Source organism: Capsicum annuum, chromosome 11 (genome assembly GCF_002878395.1).
Source record: "Capsicum annuum cultivar UCD-10X-F1 chromosome 11, UCD10Xv1.1, whole genome shotgun sequence".
In the NCBI taxonomy this organism is placed as follows: Eukaryota; Viridiplantae; Streptophyta; class Magnoliopsida; order Solanales; family Solanaceae; genus Capsicum; species Capsicum annuum.
This window is the reverse complement of record NC_061121.1, coordinates 123,063,681-123,075,004: the sequence shown is the minus strand read 5'-3', so window position 1 is coordinate 123,075,004 and position 11,324 is coordinate 123,063,681. Positions and strand designations below refer to the sequence as shown.

Genomic DNA, 11,324 nt, shown 5'->3' with positions numbered 1-11,324 from the left:
GAGATTCCAACACAAAAGTGAACAAATATCAAATCATGATGTTAAGGACTCATTTGGCCATAGATAATATTCAAAGCACTCGTTATATTTCAAAAAATATTTTCACTTTATTTCTCGAAATACTTGCTTAACCATAAATAAATCAAATACAATTAGAAGCTAAATTTGAGAATTTGACCATAAATAAATCAAATACAATTAGAAACTGAATTTGAGAAATTAAAAAATACGTCAAGGGGTGCTTTTACTATTTTGGTCTCTCTTTTTGCACTCCTTATAAAAAAATTCTAAATTTTTATTTCCACAAAATTCTAATTTTTTAAAATTTACATTTGAATTATAAATACTAGCTCCAAAATACAATTGACAAGTACAACTCCAACTCTATTTTCAACTTAAAAATTTTAAATAGTGTCTGTACAATTTTTTTAGTTTCATGGCCAAACGTCAACTAAGTCATCACATAAAGATGCTCCATCGCGCCCACCATATCCAAATGACAAACCACACGAGATTATAAAATAGTTGGATCCAAAAATTACTACTGACAAAGGTAATTTTTTTATTTGAATGAAGGCATTGTTAAAAGAAGAGAGCTAAAACTTACCTTTTTCGCTTCAATTAAATCCATAGCTTTTATCTTAATAGAAAATTAGAATAATTTTTTAAAAATTAGTTTTTTTTTCACTTCAATCAATAAAAAAAGGATATACACATGCAATTTCTACAAGAGTCACCAGAGCAGAAATTAACCAGTTATAAAACAAAAGGTATATTTAATCAGTGGTATAGTCGGCGGCATATTTGCACCTTTTCTGTTAGAAAAAATTAACTAAAACACCCTTACAAGCAAAATGTGCCTCTTAACAGAAGAATCCTTCAAAATCAATGTCATACCGAAAACATTTAAACTTGGTTTAACTTGGAAAAAAGACAAAAATGAGAAAATAAAGTAATCAACGGTTCAAGGCTTCAAGCACCTCAAGAGCAGTCGTTTTTCTAATTTCCTTTATAAAAAATAAGCAACAAGAAAGTTGAGTTTTACCCAGTTAAAGAACATCATAAAATGGTTAAGGGAGAAAAAATCGACGCACAAAATTCAAACCTGGTAGGACCAATTAGAAAATTATCCAAACCTATAGCAACCAAAAAAATGTTACAACGATTATGCCTTACGAGCTAGTTTTTGGACTCGCTTCTTTGTTCCATTAACAGTATCCAGATCCTTGTGGCCTGAACCATTGATCAAACTATCAACCGCTGCAATCTTTAGGGGGTGCTCTCTTTTACCCTTTGATTTATCTCGTCTTGGCAAACTGCAGTAGAATTTACAGAATTAGTGAGCCACAAGTAGCATTGCGAAACATTCTCAGCTTGATGTTAAACTAAAACAAAACACTGATATTTGCAGTTAAAACAGTGGTTTCTCAGCTTGATGTTAAACTAAAACAAAACACTGATGTTTGCAGTTAAAACAGAGTCACCACGAACACTATCTATATCATAATCACCACCCCCTTTAAAATTATCTCAACTTCAGTCCAGATAATGCTCAACTGCTGCTATGTCTGGAACATCACAGTTGCTTGAACAAAATGTTCAGAGGATGACCGCCAACAAGACATGGTGGGTGACTCATTCAGCCTATATAACTATACCACAGTTCACTAGTAGAGTTGTCTACAAAACCCCGTCCCTCCCCCCCTTTCCCAACTGATACTGTTGTTCATATTGCAAACTGCTTTATCGAAATATAGTAGACAACAAGATTTTTTCTTTTGATGAAAGTTAACATCAGTTAATAACAAAGATATGTGTAGGGGACTCTACGGAAAAGGTCCAGAGGAGTCCCCCTCCCTTGCAGAATATCTTAACCAAATGATCACAAGTAAAATATAGCAATAATATGAACCATACCCTGCAGCCATCCGTTGTTCCATAACATTATTATCAGCCCTCAAAACAAATAAACGACAAAATCACCAAGACATTAGACTGCTAAAAGAAATTCAACCAAACTGCAGCAGCATAACAGTACCTAATCTTTCCATTCTTATGCGAGCCCCTTAGAGCAGCCTTTTCAAGTACACTTATGTAGCACTGAGAAAATGGAGAACTGAGACTGGACCTCTCAAACTGCAGGTTGAACATATATTAAATTAAATAAGTTATATTTCTCCAATTAAATAGATTATATTTCTCCAGTCTGAAAGATAGATGTTACTAGTAGATAAGAAATGGGCACACCGGAAGAAATGTTTCAGCAGATTGATGATCATTTGGTGAAAATGCAACCTCATCTCTTTCCTTTTGCACAGAATCGGCATTTTTCTCCACCTGCAGAGGCAACAGAAAGTGTTCAGAACGAGACAAGAAAAGCAACGGATGGTAAGATGAGAAATTGTTACTGAGAAATTCGAGAGCTTGGATCTTGGTGTCCTCTTATAGTCTCTTATTTACCGGTGTCAACTATTTAGGCAGTATACCTCACCCATTCGTACTAGGGAAACTAAAAGAAGCCTCAAAAACAGAAGGGTGGAATGTGAGGAAGAAAGAGATGTTAAGATAGAAACTGCTTCTGAGCACATGAATATTATTAGATAGAAACAGGAACAAAAGGGATCCACGAAATAAACTGAATCGGCAAATCTTTCTAAGCTATCTTTCCCTTCCTAGCCACAAGGCACGAGCACAACTTTGTCCTTTTAGCTTCCAATTTAATATCCCCAAACCCATTTGTTATCCCAGCAAGCTTTTACTTTAGTGCCCAAACTCTTACAAGGAATATCAAATGATACCAGAATATGAAAAGAAACATTTAACTATGTAATTCCCAAATTAACTTATCAGACAAAGGAAAGGAACTCTATAATTTCCAAACTATCATCTCACGTGTACTTCAAGTCCTTGCAATTAGACGCATGAGAATGACCGTCCACATTAACTACTTTATCTAAACAGGACAAACATATTCTATTTTCATACTTATGTGAAGGACAACAATGTTATCCTCCTCTATACTTGTACCAATTGTTCAACACCCATTATTTTAATCTACTTTTGAACCCAAGGAACCCTGTCAAGCAATGCTGAAGATATGCAATCTGAAGCAAGTGCTCTAGTCAAATGAGAGTTATGCCTGAGCTTTAATTAATTCCAACACATAATTGACCTTCAGTTAAGTACTACGTACAAATCATGTTTAAAGCTGCATCTCCAGCATATTCTTAATTTAACAATAACAGCATCCACCATGCATGTTTCTGAATGGAAATGGATATACTAGGTAACTAACCATCAAGAAAACATCAAAGGTAAGCTGAGTACCTGCTCAATCAAATGTTTTACCGCACGGCATAAACTTTCCTTTGTCTTTGACTCAAAAAACTTTTTCAGACGGATGAGTGGAACAGTTGTTAACTCAGGGAAAGAAATGTGGTAGCTCCATTGTAAAAAGTGTGATGATAGTTGTTCAATTGCAGATGTAATGCATTCATCTTGGAACATTTGAGAATTTAAGCAATTCTTTGGCAACTGCAGTATGTTCATTTGCAAATTAAAATGGTACACAAATACATAGAGAAAACTCAGTTGCAAAATTGTCAAGGTGGTCCTAACATCAAACAACCTTTAGAACAGAGTGAAAGAAGCAAGCAGATCCAGGTTTTCCACGCTCTCCGACTATTTTGTATTCCAAAACATCCAACATAAATGAAGCAATAGGGATGAAAACTCCAGTAGAATTAGACAGATCATTAAGCCATTGAATGCAATTGAGTCTTAAAGGGAAATATCTCGGTCCAGGAAACAGGCGCACCACTCCATTTATAAGTTGAACCATAGGGAAGAATAAGGCCTGAAGATCATAATCCCGTACATTGCCCACTATAAAACCAACCCAGAGATTAATACAATTGGCATACTCCCAACTGCAGATCCTTTGAAGAGCTTCCTGCACCATAAGACGATAAAAAATAGTCAAGAAGCTACTTCAAGCAACATTTTTCCTACTTAATCATTAAAACCACAAGGCAATTTTAAGTACCTTTTTCTTTGTACGCAAACCCCACTGCAATACTTTTGCAAGCTGACGGACAGACACGGTGGCTTTAGACAATGACTTTTGAACATCTAGGGAGCACAAGTCAACTAAGGAATTTCTTAGGAACTGCAAATGTTTGTTATTGACAATTTCTGTAGCTCTCGACTGAGCAAGATAAGCAACAAAAGCTTTTGCTAAGCAATTGTCAAAACAATCAGCTGTAAATAGATAGGCCACATTCCGTACGATCGAAAAAGACGCTGATGATAGCATACCCCCACCTGTAGCCCACAAATGTATTGTCGTCTGTTTCAACATAAAGGTCAAGAATAAAGGAGTCACCATATATTCAACTACTTAAAAGTAATATTAGCATCACAGACCAGTGGGGATTCACATTATTAACATAACTTCAAATTGCAGATCAAAGGATTTTAGAATGTGAGGATGAGTTCTGTGAGGTACCTACGTCTTTAGTAGTAAAACAATTACATGTGCAACTCTCTTGGAAAACCACAATGGTAATGATTTGGGGTTCATGAAAGGGTATCAATCAAGAATATATTTGCTTGGAATTCACTAACAGCATATGCATGAAATTACAGCTAAACATATTGTTATCTGATTCACAAAAGGATACATCATACATGTGTTAAACAGAAGCAAAAAAGTTTATAATAAGATAATACAGCAAAACTAGCAGTTCCACTAGTAGTACGTAAGTAGCTTACCAGCAAGCAAGCGCATGGACTCGAGTAGTGCGCACACATATATGAGATCAATTTTTAATTTAAAAAAAGTGCTACGAAAATTTTAATAGTCAACCTGGATAGCATATGCATAGGATATCATCAAATCACATGTAGAAGATTCTTCATACAAATCAAGTGCTAAAGATAATGTACCTTAATGAGCCTCTGCAAAAGATATGGGAAAGCAGCAAAGAATAGTAAAGAATCCCTGAGATGAGTCAAAGCGAAAGCCAGAATTTCTGAATCAGTAACCTGATCCAACAGAGATAATGTGCTCCTTAAGTAAGATTTGATGAGAGGTTTCACATTAACCCATTGTGAGGTATCCTTCAGCTCTAATATTGCTTCTTTCTTGTAACTGGAGGATGATATCCCCAAAAGCCCCCAAAGTATATTATCTGCTTTGGAAAGAACAGACGTTACTAAGTTGCCGAATGTCTCAGCATTCTGAAACCTTAGGCCAATGGATTCAGCTCCATAGTGGCATGCTGCTCGATAAGCATTTAATAAACAAACAAATGCTGCCTGCTTATTCTCTTCTAAGATCAGTCGACACCAAGAACTAATGGCAGATACTGTCAAAACTCTTCCCCGGTTTCTACCTTGGTTGTCTTCAGTCACTGATTCTCGTCCAGGATTACTCGTCTCATCCTCATCTGAGAACTGCCACGAAGCTAATCAGAAGCAAAATAATTTGATATCTAAACAGTAATCAAGATACGATTATATAAAGTAGCTCTAAAAGGAAATCACGAGGCTCCATTTTGCAATCCTATATTGTTTCATAAATTTTGATGTCAAACACAGCTGATGTCCCATTAACAGAAAGACAACACATAAGAAGAAAGAGATATAAGGCCAGGCTGTTCAACAAAAGCGTCAGCGATCCAGCGCATGCCCAGCACACATTTTGGCAAAATACATTGACAGACCTTAAACATGTCAGTAAATTACATAAAGATACATGAACTATGGCATTTTCCAATTGGGCACCTAAACTTATGATAAAGTGTTCCTATAACACTCTTCGGCTCAAACTTTGAAAAAAAAAGTTGTGTTCTTAATCGTCGATTACGTAGATTAGTTAACCACGTAAAATATGTCACCTCCTATAATTATATACACCAGCCTCAGTTGTGACAGGCACAAGGATAAACGGCTTATGAGGCTAATTCATATAAAAAAAAGGTGTGACATATTCAAAGTGGGTGGTTTATCTATACATAATGGGCATTTGTGAACACATGCAGAAATTTTTCCTAACTTGGAGCTAGAAGTGTCTTGAGAGAAACATTTTATCATGTTCAGGTCCGAAATAGAAACAAGTCATAATCCAAGTATTCAAATGAAATTTACTGGCATGTTTAAGGGGTTTCCAATGTATTCCACCTAAATTTTTTAACCAACAAATATGGGTGACTATATGCGACATACATGCCCAGAATATCTAGTGATCAAAATTATCCAATTAATTTATTTAGACCAAGAGAGTCCATGAGTTCAGGGGAAGGAAGATAATATCTTGTAATACTCTCTTTATTCCAACTGGTCTAAGCTTATCCAAGCAAATATTAAGTTTAAAGTTGGAGCGACGTAACATTTTAAAGCAAGCGGACCCAAAGGTGGATTGTACTGTCACTTATTATTAATTTTGAGATAATAGAAGGAAAGCAGTAACAAAAATTATTCCTCAACCCCGAGTTAGTTGACACGAGTTATATGAATCCTCACAAACCACATCAATCAATTTAGACTCGTATTAATCTAATATTTAACAAGTTTCTGTTTTCTAGCACTACATGTTTTCTACACTTTCTACAAATCTACAAGATTAAAAGACACGTAATGATTACTGGATCTACGGCAAATGTATCAACATAACTAGATCTTAATCCCAACTATCTGGAACGATATGTTTGGATTTTTTTTCTTCCAATGTGCCTTGTGTTAAATTTCCACGGATTTCAATAGATTGCAGGTATTTTAAGACAACTTCCTTAAATATGATTTTATCATCACGTCTTAACATCTTCAGTCACCATGCTTTTACACCCAAGGTCAATTTTATAGACCAATTCCCAAATATATATCGCAATTTGAGTATGCATAATGTTTAAGAATGCAAAGAAAACTTTCTATGGTCTTAAACTCAAGATGTATAAAACACCGAACGCACACTTGAACCTTGAGTTCGGTGTAAAATGCAAGTAACCCTATAACGGAGCCTGTTTACAAGTAATCCTATAACGGAGTGTTATTAAAGTAAAATGCAAATATGAGTACAAAAACTTGCTAAATTATAGAAAGGCACCACTCTTTTTTAAAATAGACCAAAAAAGAAGTCTGAAACATAAATTGAAAAGGAGAGAGTAAATCTTGTTCAATATTGTATGATGCCACGTATCTCTTACTATCAATATTACTACGACACTAATCTTCTGGATACTTGGGCCTCAGAGACCAAACATTCACCCATGTAGCATTATTGATCTTTTTTCCCATTTTATAGAACTTGCTTTACACTTTGGTAGATACCTTCTACTGAGTAACACACTATGGTAGTACTTCTCCATTTCAATCTTTCCATCTGAATCCATGTGTAGCATATCATACCGTTCTCCTAGAATAGCAAGCCTAAATATCTAAATTGTTTGCATTTAGACATCACAATCACATATAATCGCCCCTTAACTTCATTCTTCTTATGTTGTCGTAATTTGAAGGGCATATTCTTACACTCTAGAGTGCTTCTCCATAGTACAAGCTCTTTAGTAGAGACCTCACTAGCATACACCAACAGACCTCATCATGTATATCATTAGGTAGCTCGGCCATAATTGGACTAAGCAAATACAGGCTCGATGATGATCTAGTGTAAGCCACAATTTTCAGAAACTCCTTCATGTATCCCCTACTATTCTCACATTAATAATGGCTCGTGCATACATATCGTTCATAAAATTGATATAGGCATTAATTACGGCTCGTACTACTAGTTTGCACATTAATGTCTTCCGTCATTCAGTGAGAAGCTTAGAGATAATTTTATAAACACTACCTATCAGACTGATAGGTCTATAATCTCTTAGCTCCTTTGCATCACTCTTTTTGAGAATCGATGCTATGTATGCGGCATTGAGGCTTTTCTCAAAAAATTCCTGATTGTGAAAATTGTGAATTGCCAGCATAACATCTTCTTTAATTATATCCAACACTGAATCTAAAAACCCATATTAAAGCCATCTGGTCCTGGAGCTTTGTCTACGACACAGCTTAATGCAAAGCAAACACCTCCTCTTCTCCACCGGGTCTTTGGATCCAGTCCTCTCTCTTGCTCAGATATCATAGGGCCTGCAATCTGGTTGAATTCTGGTCTCTAACTTTCTGTTTCTGTATAGAGCTGCTCATAGAACTTGACAATTTCTTCTTTGATCACCCTTGGCTCTTTTGTTTCAACTCCTCCCAACTACTAGATGATCAATGTTGTACCTTTTGTGGCCATTTGCTGATCATTGGAAAAATTGAGTGTTTTTGTCCCTTCAGCCACAAGCCACCCAGAGTTCATCACAAAAACCTTTTACTCCACTAATTTCTTCCCATAATTCTAATCTTTCTTTTCTGGTATTGGGTCCATAGGCAACAGTCAAGCACCACTCAAAATTTTGATTCACTGCCTTAAATCTAAAGGATAAAGAGTATATCCCAGTGCATATTAGTTCCCCTTTCCATTTCTATTGTCCCACATAATTAATATCCCCCTTTAGTGCCATTTGCTTGAAGACTCGCATTTGACCCATCGGTTAGCCCAATTTCTTTAACGAAAGCTGAGATATCTCCTCCAACTTTTGTCTCCTGTAGACAATAGATGTCTGCTGATACCCCTCACATTCCATGAGATAATATTCAGCTTCATGATCCCCCTTCTATCCAATCTCCCTCTGGGCATGTTTCCATTACTCTTGAATTTCATATCAAAGACTAAGCCTTTGAGCTCCTGGATGCCTTTCCATCTGGTTGTTCCACAACTTTGTGGAAGTTGAGGGAATTTTTGTTTGCTCTCAACATGTCAATCTTCACAAACAGTTCTCGAGTCTCCTATTCATATCTTTCTTGATTTTCTAAATTTCAAGAAACCAAAGCTCTCTCTCATACGCTCCTCTCTCTCTCTCTCATACCTAACGTTCACTGACCTCAAACGGTCGACGCCGGCGACGTCGTAGCTACGCCGGCAACAGGTAAGGGACCTCTCTCCCTCTCTTTTCTCTCTCTCCTCGGATCTCCCCATTCCCGTCGTTACCCCCCCTCTCTCTCTCCTCTCTCCTCTGTTCCCCCTCTTAGACACTCCTATCGTCGGCGAGCTTAGAGCTCCCGCCGGATCGACTCGACTTCCGGCGACGGGTAAATGGGGCAGCTTTGGTCAGAAAATCGGTCAGAACAGGTTGGTACGAAGACAACCCAACACACAGTTTCCGGCAAGTTGCAGAGGTCACTCCGCCGTCATTCTGACGACGCGTCGGCGGGAATATTTCAGCAACCCATTTCCGGCAATCAAATCAGCAACACGCAAGAGCATCCGGTGACATCTAAACCTTTGATTTTTAGCTACTTCTTACTATTTCGTTTCACGGTTTTATTGTGTTACTCCTTATTCTTTACGTACGTAGTACAATTTAGTTTCCTGGATTGTTTGTTTTTGTATTGTTTTTCTGATTTCAGTTCTTGTGACTATAGTTGTGCCTGGCTCGTTTAGTGGTGGGTATTATTGTGTGGTTCTAGCTGAGAGGTCGATAGTGTGTTCGTGTGCGTATCTGTATTCATATCTTTCTTGATTTTCTAAATTCTAAGAAACCAAAGCTCTCTCTCATACGCTTTTCTCTCTCTCATACCTAAGGTTCACTGACCTCAAACGGTCGACGCCGGCGACGTCGTAGCTACGCCGGCAACAGGTAAGGGACCTCTCTCCCTCTTTTTCTCTCTCTCCCCGAATCTCCCCATTCCCGTCGCTACCCCCCCCCCTTTTCTCTCTCCTCTCTCCTCTGTTCCCCCTCTTAGACACTCCCATCGTCGGCGAGCTTAGAGCTCTCGCCGGCTCGACTCGACTTCCGGGGACGGGTAAGTGGGGCAACTTTGGTCAGAAAGTCAGTCAGAACAGGTTGGTACGAAGACAACCCAACACAGTTTCTGGCAAGTTGCAGAGGTCACTCCGCCGTCATTCCGGCAACGCGTCGGCAGGAATATTTTGGCAACCCATTTCCGGCAATCAAATCAGCAGCACGCAAGAGCATCCCGGTGGCATCTAAACCTTTGATTTTTAGCTACTTCTTACTATTTAGTTTCACGGTTTTATTGTGTTACTCCTTATTCTTTACGTACGTAGTACAATTTAGTTTCCTGGATTGTTTGTTTTTGTATTGTTTTTCTGATTTCAGTTCTTGTGACTATAGTTGTGCCTGGCTCGTTTAGTGGTGGGTATTATTGTGTGGTTCTAGCTGAGAGGTCGATAGTGTGTTCGTGTGCGTATCTGTATTCATATCTTTCTTGATTTTCTAAATTCTAAGAAACCAAAGCTCTCTCTCATACGCTTTTCTCTCTCTCATACCTAAGGTTCACTGACCTCAAACGGTCGACGCCGGCGACGTCGTAGCTACGCCGGCAACAGGTAAGGGACCTCTCTCCCTCTTTTTCTCTCTCTCCCCGAATCTCCCCATTCCCGTCGCTACCCCCCCCCCTTTTCTCTCTCCTCTCTCCTCTGTTCCCCCTCTTAGACACTCCCATCGTCGGCGAGCTTAGAGCTCTCGCCGGCTCGACTCGACTTCCGGGGACGGGTAAGTGGGGCAACTTTGGTCAGAAAGTCAGTCAGAACAGGTTGGTACGAAGACAACCCAACACAGTTTCTGGCAAGTTGCAGAGGTCACTCCGCCGTCATTCCAGCGACGCGTCGGCAGGAATATTTTGGCAACCCATTTCCGGCAATCAAATCAGCAGCACGCAAGAGCATCCCGGTGGCATCTAAACCTTTGATTTTTAGCTACTTCTTACTATTTAGTTTCACAGTTTTATTGTGTTACTCCTTATTTTTTACGTACGCAGTACAATTTAGTTTCTTGGATTGTTTGTTTTTGTATTGTCTTTCTGCTTTCAGTTCTTGTGACTATAGTTGTGCCTGGCTCGCTTAGTGGTGGGTATTATTGTGTGGTTCTAGCTAAGAGGTCGATAGTGTGTTCGTGTGCGTATCTGTTGTTCGCCTACTGTTTTCATACTGTTGCTTTGTTTGTTTGTCGGTCTGTCTGCTGGTCGGTGTGGGCCTTTGTTACGGGTATTAAGTAGTCGCCGCGGGGGTTGATGATGGAGTAGGGTCATGTCCGAGGGGGTTGGAGTTTGGGGCGGTTTTGGAAGAGGGGGGAGAGGGGAGGGTAGGGGTGGGTGTGGGGTCTAGGCCGGGTGTTCAGGCTGGCCAGGTGAGGGGTGGTAGAGGCAGGCAAGAGGCGAGAGGAGATAGGTTGAGGGTAGGGTCTTGGAACATTAGGACC

The 11,324-nt window shown here is 38.8% G+C and overlaps 1 protein-coding gene across 9 annotated transcripts in view; it reads right to left on the bottom strand.

The window, feature by feature from the left end:
* Positions 1-994: 994 nt before the first annotated feature.
* LOC107847636 (nucleolar complex-associated protein 2) overlaps positions 995-11,324 on the bottom strand; it is a 36,725-nt gene continuing 26,395 nt past the window's right edge. For 6 of the 9 annotated variants that reach the window (XM_016692015.2, XM_047398932.1, XM_016692014.2 and 3 more), the window contains 7 exons: positions 4,948-5,457; positions 4,046-4,348; positions 3,629-3,952; positions 3,328-3,534; positions 2,248-2,337; positions 2,039-2,136; positions 995-1,316 (listed from right to left, as the gene is read on the bottom strand). In XM_016692015.2, the coding sequence (XP_016547501.1) occupies positions 1,166-1,316; positions 2,039-2,136; positions 2,248-2,337; positions 3,328-3,534; positions 3,629-3,952; positions 4,046-4,348; positions 4,948-5,457 (1,683 nt within the window). In that variant the 3' untranslated portion in view covers positions 995-1,165. The remainder of the gene's footprint in view (positions 1,317-2,038; positions 2,137-2,247; positions 2,338-3,327; positions 3,535-3,628; positions 3,953-4,045; positions 4,349-4,947; positions 5,458-11,324) is intronic. The other 3 variants (XM_047398935.1, XM_047398933.1, XM_047398934.1) reach the window with 1 other exon arrangement.